This window comes from Pelecanus crispus, chromosome 18 (assembly GCF_030463565.1).
Source record: "Pelecanus crispus isolate bPelCri1 chromosome 18, bPelCri1.pri, whole genome shotgun sequence".
In the NCBI taxonomy this organism is placed as follows: domain Eukaryota; kingdom Metazoa; phylum Chordata; class Aves; order Pelecaniformes; family Pelecanidae; genus Pelecanus; species Pelecanus crispus.
This window is the reverse complement of record NC_134660.1, coordinates 2,599,354-2,614,734: the sequence shown is the minus strand read 5'-3', so window position 1 is coordinate 2,614,734 and position 15,381 is coordinate 2,599,354. Positions and strand designations below refer to the sequence as shown.

General features: G+C 55.3%; 1 protein-coding gene across 3 annotated transcripts; it reads right to left on the bottom strand.

Annotated features, from left to right (window-relative positions):
* Positions 1-591: 591 nt before the first annotated feature.
* CASC3 (CASC3 exon junction complex subunit) lies at positions 592-13,833 on the bottom strand. 3 transcript variants are annotated; one of them, XM_075722835.1, is made up of 14 exons: positions 13,576-13,833; positions 12,275-12,302; positions 11,882-11,919; positions 9,956-10,114; positions 9,717-9,868; positions 9,090-9,266; positions 8,162-8,856; positions 6,292-6,356; positions 5,911-6,025; positions 5,226-5,324; positions 4,242-4,456; positions 2,368-2,490; positions 2,139-2,215; positions 1,399-1,437 (listed from the first exon to the last, which is right to left on the bottom strand). In XM_075722835.1, exons 1-13 carry the CDS (start codon positions 13,831-13,833, stop codon positions 2,180-2,182), a joined length of 2,160 nt encoding a protein of 719 aa, XP_075578950.1. In that variant the 3' UTR covers positions 1,399-1,437; positions 2,139-2,179. The 3 variants fall into 3 exon arrangements, with proteins under 3 accessions (XP_075578949.1, XP_075578950.1, XP_075578951.1); XM_075722836.1 differs by having other exon boundaries at positions 2,139-2,202; XM_075722834.1 differs by lacking the exon at positions 2,139-2,215 and having other exon boundaries at positions 592-1,437.
* Positions 13,834-15,381: the final 1,548 nt, after the last annotated feature.

The window sequence follows — 15,381 nt, the reverse complement described above, 5'->3', positions numbered from 1 at the left end:
ACGTTCCCCCTCGGCCTGCGCCAGCAGCTGGCACTTCCCCACGCTGCCCCAGCACGTGCTCGGGGCGAGCGGCAGGAATCGGCAGCCTGCCTTGCCAAGTTTCCTAATGCAATTTGCAAACGGCTGCGAGGACACGGCCAAACCTGAGCGTGACTGGGAGCGGGAGCCGCTCCGCCTGCCGCGGTGCCGGCGGGATGCGTGCTGCAGAGAGGGCGGCGCGGCGCTGCGGCACGGGTGAGCCAGCCGGCGTCCGGCTTGGCACGCTCAGCGCGGCGGTGCCGGTCACCCTGGGCAGATCAGCCTCCGAATCCTAACGGGGGAAACGAGGATGCCGAGGTCTCTGGGGGAACACCGGTTTACGTGGCAGCAGGCACAGGGCTGAGGCGCTTCCTCCCGGGGACGGGAGCCCAGGCTGGATGCGTCGGGGCGGGTCACAACACCCCCTTCCACTTCCACAGCAGCAACACCCAAGTGCTAGGAGCAAATCACTCCTCTGCTTGCCCTGTCTAGCTGGTTTGTCTGCTGGCAGGGCTGTTCTGGCAGCGTCGAGGTGCCTGGACGCCCATAAACCTCCCTCTCTGCCGCTGATTTGGCAGAGGCGCAGGAGGCGGCTGGAAATCGCCAAGGTGCGCTCATGGCAGCGGGGAAGGGGATTGCCCCGCGCTCGTCGTGCACACAGATTCCCATCTGGTGCGAGCTGCGAGCTCGCACGCACACACACAGCCAGAAACACAAGTTACCAGCGGGGCTTGTTCAGAAAAAGAAACGGGAGGAGCTTCTAAATTAAGGGGTGACGATGCAGCCAGAGCATTCCTGACAGACTCCTATCACTCAGCTGCCCTTCCTATGCTTCAACAATGGCAGAAATAAACTTGCTAATTTAAAAAGAGAATTGAAATGAAGAATTAACTTATCAGCTGTCTCCACGGGGGGCACAGGATGTTACGTTCAGGTTAGCCAGACAAACAAATTCAAAATACCCAAAAAGAAACAAATCAGCTTTACTGAAGAGGCTGGTTCATTTCTTAAATAAAAACAGAGACCACAATCAAGCCAGTCGAGATTAACATCCTAGAGAGGCAAAAGGGCAGACGTTTAGTAAAAGAGAAGTTGCAAGAACTCGTGGCCAAGGACTGACTCTGGGGATTGATTCTTCGGTGACTTCTGTGCTCCAGTGAGGGAGGGGGAAGGAGGGCAGATCAGCAGCGGCGAGATGGTTTTTGGGAGGGCACCGGTAAAACCAGAGAGGGAAGGTGCCTGGCCCTGAGCACAAGACGGTGCAGCTTATTTCATCCCGCTGCCTCACCTACGCACAGGGAAGGAGCCTTTCCCGAGAAGGAGCTTCCTCCTTGCCGAGGTGCCGAGTCTGGCGTTGGGATTCCCACGGCCGCATCCCTACGTGTTGCTCCTCTCCTTTGACTTTTCACCTTTGCTGTCCTGGAAGAGGAAAGAGAAGCAGAGGCTTAGGCTGTCCCACCACAAAAGCCACAGCGGGGGTTGCAGCACTATCGCCAGGGTCCTGCGAGCAAAAACCCGCCATGCCTGGGTGCCGAAACGCGACCACCACCCGCCCACGCCTCCGGCTTCCTCCGTGCTTGCTCTGGGCACAGCCAGCTCCCTTCAGCCAAGCTCTCCTCGTGGTTAAACGGTTTTCCATCACGAGGCTTTTCAAAGGGCACCTCGATCAGACGATCTCGCGGTGGATTTACAAACGCTGCACGTTTCCCAGCCCTCTACCGCGCCGCGCGCCACCTCCCCACGTACGGGGAAACAACCGGCACATGCCTGCCCAGGTCTGGGCTTGCCGTGATTCAGGCTCGCTCAGCTCCCATACGCTAAGCAAGGTATTAAAAAGGAAAGCAAACAAACACACGGCATGCTGGCGTGCACACACACGCACAGCTCACAGCACTAGAGCGAGAAAACCATTCCCAGCGCAGAGAAACGGCTCTCGTCTCTGGAAAGCCTTTAAGTCTGCTGCCCGAGTTACCTACTGCTAAGGTCTCAATATTTATTCTTCCAGAGAAGTCACTGCCTCCTAGCTTAGGACTGGATTTTTCTCTCTATAAAGTGTTTTGTTTTCTACCCTGAGCAAATTAAGAAAAAAAAAAAAAAGCAAGAGTCAACTTTGGACTTACTTTTTAGGTGGATTTAGTTTTAAAGTATTTAGAAACTCAAATTAACTGGAGCCCTGCTTACCACCTGCAACGAGAAGCTGAGGTTTGGGACATGTCAAAGATTAGACAGTTTAAAGATTTCCTTGGAACAACGTTATATTTTTTGGATGGGAGAGGGAGACTGCAGCATCACGCACACCCCAACGGTACCGCATCACACACGCACAGACTCACGCCGAGGGGACGGTACCTCAGGAGGCGGTGGCTTGATAGTCACAGGCTGGGATGTCCTTCGAGGTGGAGAAGGCTTGGGCTGCACTTGCTGCTGGACAGTGTTGTAGTACGTGACCCCTCCGTACACCTGGGACTGGGCCTGCGTTCCCCAGAGAGCAGAAGGGTCAGCGCTCTTCGCTGCGGGGAGCGCAGAAGGTTGCATCCCCCGCGAAAGCGCCACATGTCTCAGAGAGCCTTTACAGCACGCAACTGGGCGGTGAAAAGATGCCACCGCCTTGCACTGAAGGCGAGCAGCCGCAGAGGGATGGGGGTTGATTTGTGCCGTGCTCCCCAAGGCTACAAAGAACAGCAGCACTCACAGCTCCCGGAGGACCCTCGCCTGCCCCTGCCCCTCACCAGGGCGTCCCGGCTCTCGGCAGGGTGGGCAGGTACAGGCTGCAGCAACCCACAGCCACGCTGGAGCGAAGTTCATGGCAGATGGGTTTCCTCTGCCCTGCAGAGTTTCCCAGCTGCCACAGAATCATCAAATCGTTGAGGTTGGAAAAGACGTTTAAGATCATCCAGTCCAACCAGTAACCTAACACTGCCAAGTCCACCACTAAAACCAGTTAAGGGTAGAGTAGCAATTTCATGTTTCCTGGCTTGGTGGCTGGATTATTTAATGAAAATAAAAACTAGGAATCATTAAGGTTGGAAAGGATCTCTAAGATCATCAGTCCAACATCAACCCAACACCCCCATGCCCACTCAACCATGTCCCAGAGTGCCACCTCTGCCCGTTTTTTGAACCCCTCAAGGGATGGTGACTCCCCCACCTCTCTGGGCAGCCTGTTCCAATGCTTGACCACTCTTTCCGTGAAGAAATTTTTCCTAATATCCAATCTAAACCTCCCTGGATGCAGCTTGAGGCCATTCCCTCTTGTCCTATCGCTGACTACTTGGGAGAAGAGACCGACCCCCACCTCCCTACCCCCTCCTGTCAGGCAGCTGTAGAGAGCGTAAGGTCTCCCCTCGGCCTCTTCTTCTCCAGGCTGAACAATCCCAGTTCCCTCAGCCGCTCCTCATCAGACTTATAATGTCTGTGCTTTGTAACAGCAGCAGTTACCATTTTTCTGAGCAGACAAGGCAGGTAACAGCTCCCCTTCACACCGAGATCACCTCCAGCTGCCCGGGGGCTCGGGATCTGTCCCAAAAGCAGGCCAATTCCCTGCCGGGGCAGCTGGGATCAGCCCAGGGCAGCAGGGAAGGTCAGAGAGGTTGCAGGGCTCGGGGAGCATGCACATCTCTAGCCTGCCACTGCGTGTCAGCCGTGTGCCGCTTGCACAGCGGCCACAGGTTCGTCGTCAGGATACCCGCACAGATCTGCCTCCTCGCTTCCCAGCGGCTACTGCGGACACAGAGGTCAGACATCGAGTGGGAAAAGCCAGCCCCGTGCTGGTCACACCAAGGGCTTTCCCGGCCGGTGCCAAAAAACAACACCAGCCAGCCTCCTGCCTCCATCTCAAACAGAAAGGACTTCCAAAGCAATTTTCAAGGTGTCCTTGACTTAGCATGGACCTGGAGGGGACGTAACGGTTCACAGGCTCCTGGTGGGCTGTCTCCCTGTTCCATAGGGGAAGACCTAGGTTCTGAGATCCCCCAATACAGGCATTTCATCCACTAGAGCCTAAACCCAGGGTAGCTGCACAGCAGACATGGGAGCAGTCCTTTTCAGCTACCCACCCCAAGCAGAGAGAGGGACGACAGTAAACAACCTCCCACCACTGAGCAGCCCAGCTGCTCCACATCCTCTCCCAGGAAGCCTCAGAGAATATACCCACACAGCACAGGATCCCATCTGCTCTCGACAGCTCTTGCTCAGGAAGGAGACGCGCAGCGCAGCTGGCTTACCTGCGTGTTGGAATAGAGATGAGGAGGAGGCGGAGGGGGTAGTGCTCCTGGGGGGTAGGGGTAGCCAGGATTCCCAAAATTCATGACTCCAGGAGGGGAGAAGTAAGTCGGTGCAAGCAGCTGCTGCGGTGGGGGCTGGCCCGGCGGCATGGAGACTGGCGGAGGGTACAGCCCGGGGTTTGCCATGGGGGCTGGTGTCTGGTGGGGATGTAAACCTGGGAAGCAACAAAAATAAGCTGAACGTGATGTCGCGTGGAAAGCCAGCGCGTTCCGCGGAGGACTGGGGCTGCTATGATGCCAGCAGGTCAGCACAGCTGCGCCTCCCTGCCGCTGCAGCAGGAGGAGAAGCGCTTTGCTCAAAGGCCTTTCCTGCAGCCACAAGACCTCAGCTCCTGTGCTGGGGAGGGAAAAAGGGAAGCACTTCTCAGCACAGTGGAGCATGGCTCCCTCCCCAGTGCCGGGGTCACGGTTCACCGGAACCGGACACAGCCCCGGTCAGCACATCCAATTCAGGAAATGGTTTTTGTGGGTAAGATAGAGAACATGCCAATTCAACAGTTCTCATTTCTGCTTTTCTTTTCTGATCTCCAAGCAACAGGGACTGAAGAAGCAGCCTAGCACAACAGCTGGCAGAGCCAAGCTCCCCACTGAAGGGGAAGCGACTCAGCCAGGAGGGTCTGCACAGAACCTGCAGACATCAGCTAGAGGCTGCCAAAACATTCAGATCATCTCGGTCCTGCACTGGCTGCAAGGGCCAGAAATGTCTATTTTTTCTTTCCTTAAAATTCATATTGATCCAGCCTCACTGCACGAGGGAAGCAGGTCTCTTCCATGTTGTAGAGATCAGGAAAATGGATTCCCCCAGCGACAGAGGCTGCATGAAACTGGAGTTATCTGCTCCCCAGCACAGGCTGAGCCACCCCAGGGCACAACGCAACGTCGGTACCAGCTGCCCCGTGCCCCGCTGGGGAGCTGGTTCCTCACCTGGATGAGGGAGGTGCATTTCTGGCTGTACGATCATCCCTTGGGGCGGCAGCGGGGCTGGGTTCTCACTGTGGGTGTAGATTGGTCCCTGGAATTGTACTGCAACACACAACAGTTGGTAAGGAAAAGCTCCACCGAATTTTATTCTACTGCAGCAAGCCACACGCACGCCGCAGCCAGCTACCGTTACAACACTTGAATGCAGTGCTGCAAGCTACGTTCCCATCGGCACACGCTGTCTACCAGGCTCACAGATGCTACGTACTCCCAACAGAAAAGCCTCCTACTCCCTTTACAAAGCAGGAGAATACTCGGGGAATTTCTTCTCCGACACTTTCAATGCTGGAGTAAATTCCTAGTCTATCCTCAGCCTTGTTCTGTAATTCTCCCCGCTCTTAAATGGCAAAGACATTGCTCTGATTTCAAGTTAATTTTAAATCCTCATTCTCACGAAGAAAAGCAGCATCCTAGAGAGCCCTTGCAGGGGGAGGGGAGGCAGTAACACTGATTGTATTTCAGTGGGTTTAAGCATCAACCACAGAGGCTCAGAGCAGCTTTTTAGTTACCGTACGAGATGACGCAGCAATGCTATTTACAAAGGAAAGGGAAGACAAAGCCCCCGATCCTAACAGGAGTTAGGATCTGAGCACACACAGAACCTCAGGAGCGGGAAAGAAACACTCACGTGGGTCGTAGTAGTGCCCTTCCATGATGCTGATGTGCATGGGGGGGGCAGGCTCCGGCACCGGCGGTCTCTGCCGCTGCGACGAGTAGCGTTTCACGCGGCCCCCCTGCACCGCCTGAAAGAGTCCAAAGGGATCAGCGAGGGTCAGGGTGAGGGGCAGGAGCCCCCCCCCCAGCCAGGGAGCACAGACCCGCTCCCCCCGCCAGCCCCTGCAAACCTCTATCTGGGTCACACAGTAAAAAACTATGAACACCCATGAAAGGGAAAGGCTAAGGCTGAGGTGTCACGTGCAGCCTCTAATTACTACAACCCAGAAACAGATAAATGCTGGGCTTCCGCGCTTCTACAAGCAAGAGTCACGCTCCACGCAACAAGCTTTACCATTTCCTCCATCCTGTTAAACTGAGGCGGTGGCCCAGTTCCCACGTGCATATGGTTAGGAATACCTGAGGAATAAACAAACTGGTTATTATGGTTTGCATTTGCTCCCAGTGAAGAGTCACCTCACCCGCCGAGGGCAGCGCCAGGAGGTGCCCGTCGCTGGCCGTACGAGCGCCGGCAGCCTGGGCACGTTACTGTACTACAAACAAGCACAGCTCTTGCTTTTGTGATGAGAAACCTTTTCTAATAAATTCATCTCTTAGGTTACAATTTTAAATATTTCAGTACAAATTAGAATCTGTTGTGCCACTGTGCAAGCATCCACACTGCTCAACACCTTTTAAATCTTGCTTAAAAAAAAAAAAAAAAAAAAAAGTAATTCTCAGCTTGAAATCCCGGTCCTGATCTAAGCTCTGTTCCTGCAGAGACAGGACCTCTTCAGGGAAGAAACAAGGATCCATGTGGGACTGGGTAAGCTGCAGTTTAAACTCTCTACAGGGCGGAACCACTTTTATCATGGGCTCCTCTGAATTCAAACAACAGTTACAGTGCACATTTAAAACCACAGCGCCAAACTGATCACAGGCGATTCCAGGGGAGCGAAAGTGGACAAAACAAACACTGCAAGTGCCCACGGATCACTGATATTGCAAATATACGCACAGGCATAGATGCTGTACGTACAGAATGACTCGATGGCTGGCTCATCTAGCCAAATGCCTCCCAGAATTAACTCCTACCTTCTCTGCTAGGAAGAAGCAAAGGGACAGTAGAGTAATACGTCCTTCTTACAGACAGAAAGTGGTCTCCTACCTGCAGTCTAGAGCTGTCTCATGGTAAATTTGTGAAGATGCTTTATTTTTAAGTATCAAAAAACCGCCCCCACAATCTCAGCTGCAAATCACAGCACTTTTGAACTCTCATTCTCCTGGCATGTTTAAAGTCTGTCTCCTCGCATCCGCAGCCGAGACCAAAGGTCTGTTCACCAAGATTTTACCAGTCACGTCAGTGCAAGAAGACTCATGGTTTCATGACCTAAACCTCAAGAGATGCTTATGAAAACAGCAGGTCGCTTTCTTCTCCTTGCTCCAGTTTTATTTCCCTCGGGAAGGACTCTAACACTCCCCAGAAAAGACTCTAATTCTGCGAAGAGATAATTATACCTGAATGACCTCTCGCACGGATGCTCAACTAGAACTCAGTCCTTAGCTCACACAGGGGTAACTCTCCCAAATATCCCTCCTTCAGCTGTCCTGCCTGCTGCTGCGAACAGAGCAGCTTCCTCCTACCAGGAACAAAGGCATTCGCCAATCCCGGTCAGGTCTTAGCTAGTGGCAACTAAATCTCAATGCTAGGAAATAAGCTGATAAACAGAGGAAAGTTCCCTCCTGCTCCTAGCAGGACATTACGGGAGCCCAAATATTCATTATCCTTACCTGCCAACCGAGCACAATGCTCCTTATCTGCCAAACTCTGACTCCTGCTGCAGCAGCGGGTCTTGCTATGATTCATAGCGCACAAAGTCCCTGCTGCCTGTTCCACGCACAGGCCTTCAGCTTTACTGAACCTTCCCCATTCTCAACACAAAACAGGGCAGAGAAAAGGAAAGGATCTAGTTTTATGTCCTTCCTGGCTCTAACTCAATTAACCTGCACCAGAATGTTTAATTTCCCCTTTTTCTGTTCTGTTTTGTCCCCTCTAACCATCTCCACTGCACTTTCTCAGCAGCACGCATTTCCATCACAGACCTACACCGAGACTGGACTAAGGTAGAGACAATTCAGCTCTAACCAACTATGCAAATGCGGAATTGCATTTGGCTGGGGCTGCAATGGAAAACCAACATTTTGGTGCAGCTGCACCCACTTACCCCTCAGCTCCCGGGGCTGTATGAACTGAGACTGCCCTGGAGTCCAGTTCTGCTCAGTGAGATTCATTTGGGTCATCTCTTGCTCGAGTCCATCCAAGCTGGATTCTACTGGCGACTCCCAGTTACTGCTTTTGGCTGGTGGGGGGGATGTCTCGGCTTGCACAGGTTTTGGAGGCACAGGAGTCAGCCCTTCCGAAGGCGGCACTTCATCTGCCAGCTTCCCTGCATCCCCAGCTTTGATTCTGGTCCTTCTTGCCCGGGAATAAGACTTCTTTTCAATTGGTCTGTCTGGTGGTGGCTGTGCAGCATCGGCAGCCATGGCTTGGTTTTCCAAAGCAACCTCCTCCTTTGCAGGGCTGCTGTGGACGTGTGCTGCTTCCATCTCGGGTGACTTGTCTCGTGGTGGGGTTTGCTCCGCACGCTTTGCTCGATAGTTGCCCTCCTGTTTTGCTTGCTCGCCGTTACGAGACAGATGCTGGACGCTTGTTTCCGAAGCTCGGTAGCTTGGACGGGTCTCTTTGTAGCCCCCCATCCTTGGGTAGTTCCTAGGTGGGGGCATCCTCCCTGTACCTGCGGAGCTCCTGTTGGTGAATGTTCGCGGGGGAGCCGAAGTGCTGTCTGCACCTTGGTGCCTTGGGGGCTTACTTGGCCTCTCGTTGGACCAGTTTGGGTCTCGCTGAGGAGGACTCCCAAACCTGAGGGAGAAAAATAGTACAAACAACTAGAAAGAAATCCGAGTGAGATGTGCTGCTGCACCAGGGAACCCCTCTCCCGTATGCAGCATGCAAAACTCCCAGGACCAAGGTCTCACCCCGGGGCCAAAGCCAACCACAGGGCTTTCCCCCTTCCTGTTGTTTGAAGCGCCTGGCACAAGGGCTGAGATTTCCCTCCGGGACAAGCCAGGCTCTAGTTTGACTTTGCTGCTCACCTTGGTTTGCGCATCCTCCTCGGCTTGATGTCGTCAGGGTTGTGAGCTGACCTGATGTCATAGCCATAAAGCGCAATCAGCTCCTGCCTGGTCTTGGGGGCCTGCTCGTCCTCCCGGAATTTGTCGTGCTCCCAGCGGCCCTCATCCTTCCACAGCTTCCGCTGACGACCCTTCGGCCTGGAATAGTTACACAGTGAGGACCAAGAGGTTGTCACAAAGCCAAGGAGATGTGGCAGCTTCAACCAGCCCCACACACAGAGACCGAGCATTTCTAGGGCAGGATGTGCACAGGAGACAGCATCTCTTCTTCCTCCCGCTCCTCCTGCCCAGCAGCTACTGGTCTACCCACTGCTATTTCCGAAAAGCAGCAAGAAGGGGCACTGCTCATTGACAAGAAGCTTTCCCTGTGGTTTTTTTTGCACCACCCTCAGTTTCTCCTTCAAAACAAAGAGCCAAAATGTCCTGGCAGGACACTGCAAGCAGGCAACTGAAGAACAGGCAAATCCTCCTTGCTGACGCCTTCCCAGCGCCTCACACCGAAGCAAGGAGCTGTGCTGCCAAACGCTGACCTGGGAGTTGGCCTCACCCTCCCAGAGAGAGGCAGACCCATGGGGGATGCTCACATACCTGACCTCCTCCTCCTGCGTCTGCCCTCGGAGGTCATGCTCAAAGAAAAGCCCTTTGCGTGGGATGTAAGCCGGGTTTTTCCGATCCTCGTCATCGTCCAGGTGCTTGGGAACTTTTTTCCCAACTTTATTCTCAACAGGCTCAGTGCTCTCCTGTCAAAATCAGACAGCTCTTACCACTGCAGCAGTCCCTCTGCGAGAAGCCCCCCACGGCCCAGAGAATGCATGTTTAACACCTACCTGCCCATCCCCGCTTTGCCTCTCACCAGTTACAGCACCTTTGGAGTCAGGTTTTTCATCCCCTTTCTCTGCTTTTGCCGCTGACTCACAGGAATCATTACTATCCTGCTTCAGTTCCGCTTTGGCACTTTCTTCCTCGCTGTAATCCTCTTCCTCTGCCTGAAAGAGCCCCAGTTACTCAAACGTGCACCTTTAGCAACAGGTCCCCCAGGAATTTCCCCACACAAGTCCCCAAATCTGGAGTTAGATCCCCATTCCAGTTGTTAGACACCCGGCTCTTTCAAAGCAGAGGATTAGCTCTCAAGGTCCTTCCTATCCCTGTATTTTTACAGAAAAAGCAAAGAGTAAACCCACAGTTCTCCCCACCAACTCTCACCAGTGACATCACATCCAACAGTCAGGCTTTCTAGAACAGAGCCAGGACCAGCTCCCCCACAAAGCCACTGCCTCTCTTCACCGCTCTGAAAGGAAAGGGCTCACGCAAGCCAGGGAGACCAGCGAACAAGGGCCCTCAGACCGTCCCTTCCTTCCCACACTGAGGGCCTGGATCCAGCCAGCACCACGTTTCCAAATTCCCTGGAGTTACTCAGCTGACTCACTCGGAGCACTCTGCTCACAGGAGCATGACCTCGTTTCACCCTCCAGGAGCCTGCAAGCCTTGCTTAGGCTGGAACTGACACTAAAAATAGCTCTGCATGATTAACAAAAAGACTGCTCTATTTTTCTCTTTCAACACAGCGTATTTGCACATCAACTGCTCCTTTTGTTTACGTTGGGGAAACCCAGACGGGCATTATTTTTAGGCACAGGAACAGAGTCATCCTGGCACGTCAGTGATGCAATACCCCTGCTGCTCCAACAGCCCGGCGTGCACCGGCGCTGCTCTGCTTCTACGCATGCTGAGCCTCCGGGGAGCCTCCGCGCAGGTTTCCAGGCTTGAAGAGCCGCTGCACGGTGAACACGGGGAGCTGCCCCTTGCCCTCCACGTGTCGCCTCTACAGCCTGCCGCGCTCCTTCCTCACTAACGGCAGCGATTAATTCACAAATTAACAGCCCCTACGAGCTTTGATTTCATCTGCCTTGCTGTTTTGTGTTTTCTCTAACTGCTGCCCGCCTCAAGACCCCCAGAACAGCTGTCTCAAGAGAATGGTTTTCACTAGAAAACCTTCACTGTAATCATTAGAAACCAGAACTTCTCTAAACTTCCTCAAGATGTTAAAGTTACAGTTCTGAACTAAAAATCCAGGGAAACCTACAGCCGCAGGCTGCTGCCCAGGCCGCCTCCCAGGTGCAGGCAGGGGGTCCCAGTGCATGCGAGGCAGGATTTTCTCAGCACACACCCAACGCAGAGCTGCCAGCACTCACGGGGCGCGTTACCCCTCCAGCTGCTGTATGCAGAAGACAGGGATGCTGCCTGGGATGCTTCCAACCCAGCAATTAGGTTTTTCATTTTGACTAATTAAAACGCAACCAGCATCCTACACTTCCTTCCACACCCTTCTTGGCCATGGCAAATCTTGCTCCCAGTATCCAACGTCTGAGGAGCCAGGCATTTTTTTTTTTTTTCCCCCACACATACTGGCCCTACGTCCAGCCCACAGCAGCACAGGCAGCTTCTCCACAGGGCTGGGCCCAGCTGCCCAGCACCGTGGACTGTATGCAAGGGAACCGCCCGGCGAGGGGGCTCAGACTGGCAGAGACTGTTTTCCTCTGCAGCGGCGACGACTACGCTGCAGCGCAGCTCGCTCCGAGTCTCTGCACAGCTGGTGCGAAGCGCACGAGCTGGTATCTTGAGACAAAGGCAATCACAGCCGATGGGGTCAGTGGAACAGAACGAAGGACACAAACTGGGTTTTGTGCTAAAATTGTGCGAGATGCGGTCACTCAGCAGAACCCTTTAAACACCAGGACAGAGACTCCTCTTACCTCTGAGTCTTCTGCGCTTTCGTAATCTGAGAGTACAGCTGCGGGGGAGAAAAAGGAGTTTGGTGTCACGGCAGAAACAGAAACACAGCTTCTCTCTGAGCGTAACATGCCACGCTGCAGGCGACCGCTGGCAAACACACGCTGAACAGTCCCACCAAGGGAAAGTCAGAGGCCAGCACCAAAGCGTGCCTGATGAATGCCATTGCTAGCTCACACAGGAGGAAGCAAGGGCGAGTTTGGGGCATGTTGTCCCTGCACCCCACATTTGGCTACTATTATGAGGTAATATTTGGGATGACAACAACTGCAGGACTATTGGAAAACGCATTTTGTCCAGTTTTTACTTTTTGCACGCAGACAGAACTTGCAATGCCAGAGGAAGTCGTTACTCACCATCTCCTTCAATGCCATCCTCGCTTTCCTGCAGAGAGAGGGAGAGAAAGGTGCATTAGCGGAGGGGGAGGTCAGCAGCTGGGTCCCTGTGGCTTCCTACGATCCCAGACGCAATTACAACAAGGTTTGGCCCCAGTCCTATCACATCCGCCCTTAGAAGTTCAGCTTCAGTGACCGAGAAAGAAGAAACAAATTCAGGGCTCCCGGTACCTTTCTCTAAGATCATTCTGGAGTGAGCTATGCTGGGGGAACGCAGCTCAAGAAAAAAAAAGCACAAACTGCGTTAACTGCTAGGGGATCTTTGGAGGGAAAAAAGCAACATGGACAGACAAGCCAGGCTCCCCTCCCTCAATAACGGAGGGCCAGACAGCTAACTCGGGAAAGGACAAGAGGATTACTTAAAGCAGGAGCCCAGGAATAACAAATAAATACCAAGCAGGACCAAGCTCAGGCAGATATCTGCGAGAGAGATATCTGCTAGAGACTCCAGCGACAGAAACACAACCCTGCGCCTGAGAGAAGACGCTGGATGAAGTGGAATCAGAGCAGGAAAAGTTTCTAGTAAAAGAACAGACTGATCGAACTGTGCAGTAAAAACAACCTCAAATCAAAAACAGAACCAGCCAATGCATTCACGAGATAAGCCCAAACACCAAAACAACCGAGCAGAAACGCGCTGCGATTCGGGAGGAACTTGAAATAAATAACCGGCTCTATAAACCCACAACAGGACAAAATTGCACCCAGCCGTAAACTACCGGAGAAGAACTGCCCTGCAGAGGTGGGAGACAGCAGCACCACAAATTCCCCGGAAAAGGTTTTTAATGCCCTCACTTAACAACCAGGGTGGCCAGAGGTGATAAAGAGCAGAAGAGGCCTGACCAGGCAGCAAACCCACCCACCCGCGCCCCGCTGTGGGGACCCCATGCCGGGGGACAGGAAGCCCCTGCCTGGTGCTGGGGGGCCGCAGAGCCCAGCCTGCCCCCCCCCCCCCCGCACCCACGGGGGGGCCCCAGCCCAGTTCCCCAATCCCCCAGCCTGCTGCTCCCGCAGCTCTCCAGCCCACCCCGCACCCCAGTGTGCCCCCAACCCCCCGCCACCCCTGCCACCCCACCACCCCGGCTCCGAGCCCCCCAACCGCCCCCGCGTTCCTCCAGCCCCCCCAGAGCCCCCCCCCCCCTCCCCCAGGGCCCCCCCCAAAGCCCCCTCCCGAGCTTCCCCCATCCCCGGGCCCCCACGGTCCCCTCGCCCCCTCTCGCCCCCGTTCCCGGGCCCCACGCCCCCCCCACGCCTGCACTCACACACTCGGACTCGGGCGCGCTCTTGGCCCCCCCCCCGGCGGAGCTCTCGGCCCCACGGCCCCGCGGCCCAGCGCTGAGGGCCCCGGCGGCACCCCGCGGCGGGCGGTGAGGCGGCCGGGGCGAACCAGAGCCCGAACCGGAGGCGGATCCCGAGCGGGAACGGGCGGCGCTGGCGGCCGAATCGGCGCTGTCGGAGGCGGCCGAGTCCGAGTCGTCCTCGCTGTCCTGCGAGGCGCGCTGCCGCCGCCGGTCCGCCATCTTGGGCAGCCGCAGGGGCGGGCGGCGGCGCGGGGCACCACGGGACGGACTACAGCTCCCGGCGGCCCCCGCGGCAGTGACGACACCGCGCCCCCGCCGTCCCGGCGGCCTTTGCGAGCGGCCGCTCCTTCCCCCGCCGCCTCTCTCCCCAGCAGGGGGCAGGCGCGCGCCGGGCAGGGCGCCGACGTCACAGCGCCGATGGCGTCACGGCGTCGGAAATGACGTCATGGGGAGGGGGAGAGAGGCAGACATCAGCACGCAGCGCCCGTTTTCCTCGTTTATTGTAAAAAAAAAAAAAAAAAAAAAAAAAAAGGCAAAAAAAAAAAAGCGCGCGGGTGTGGCCACGTGTGCTCCCCCCCCCCGCAGGCAGGACGGGCAGCGCAGGCAGCACCCGCGCCTAACGTGTTTATAACTTTTTTTTTTTTTTTTAAACAATTTCCTTTTTTTTTTTTTAAAACATGGTTTGGTTTTTTGGGTTTTTCTGTTTTGTTTTTTAAAACAAGTTTCCTTCCGCTAATTAACCCCGGTGCCTGAAAGCAGCTGGGTGCAGCGGGGGGAGCGCAGCCCCGGGGGGAGCAATAAAACTCTGGGGGGGCCGCCGGCCCAGGAAGGGGCAAAAATAAAAGAAAATAAGAAAAGAAGCGGCTCTGCTGGCGTTTTGCCTCTTTAATCTCTGCTGAAGGGAAGGCCGGGGAGAGCCTGGCGGGAGCGGGGAACGCACGGAGCCCCCCCCACCCCCCCATGGAGCCCCCTCCCCAGCCGTCCGGCAGCACCGGCACCGCAAGAGTCCGGTTCCCAGCACCGAGGGACCGGGACTGCGCCGCAGGGGTCCGGCAGCACCCGGGGGCTCGGCCAGGGCGGGGGACATGGCGGCAGAGCGGACACGGCACCAGCTCTCCCACCAACCCAATGCCTCACAGCGCACCTTGCCAACCTCAGAACATTTAAATTATATATAAAAACAAAATTAAAAACCCCAAATTGTGCGTATAGGATTTCTATTTCACAAAAAAAAAAAAAAAAAAAAGTTGTTTTGTTTTTAAACTCTCCCCTCTGACTCCGTTACAGCCACTCAAGAGGGGGAAAAACAACCAACAAACCCAAATTGGCCTCCTGGCACTTTCCAGCACCCTGCCCCTCGCCGCAGCGGGGCACCGGGCTGGCAGCGCCAGGATCCACGGGCAGCACCCGCTGCCGCCTCTCGCACCGCTCGGACACAAACTGGTGCTTATCCCGTTTCCTAACTAAACGTTAACAAGAAGGCAGCGGCAGGCAGAGTCCCAGCAGGACGCAGCCTCGCCGGCTGGCGAACATGTCATCCCCCCCCCCCCAAACATCAGGGTCTGGCCCCGGTGGTCTCCATGCTCCCGCCCACAGCTGCAAGCTGAAACGTCCAAAATAAACCAAACATTGGCTGTGGGAGGGCAAGGGCAGCGTGCGGAGCCGCAGCAGGCAGCAAGGACGGGCAGGGTCTGGGGTCCGCGCGCTTCCCCCGGGACCGAGGCAGCGGGTGGGAATCCTCGGCCGGTGCTGCTGGGGGTTCGGCTG

Bases quoted from the DNA above. Each gene is read 5' to 3' on its own strand.
- CASC3 (XM_075722834.1), bottom strand. From the start codon at position 13,833: ATGGCGGACCGGCGGCGGCAGCGCGCCTCGCAGGACAGCGAGGACGAC. The intron at 10,115-11,881 runs GTAAGAGGAGTC...GGGCTCTTTCAG, and splicing joins AAAGCGCAGAAGACTCAGAG to GCAGAGGAAGAGGATTACAG. The intron at 1,438-2,367 runs GTACCGTCCCCT...TTCCTCTTCCAG, and splicing joins TCAAGCCACCGCCTCCTGAG to GACAGCAAAGGTGAAAAGTC.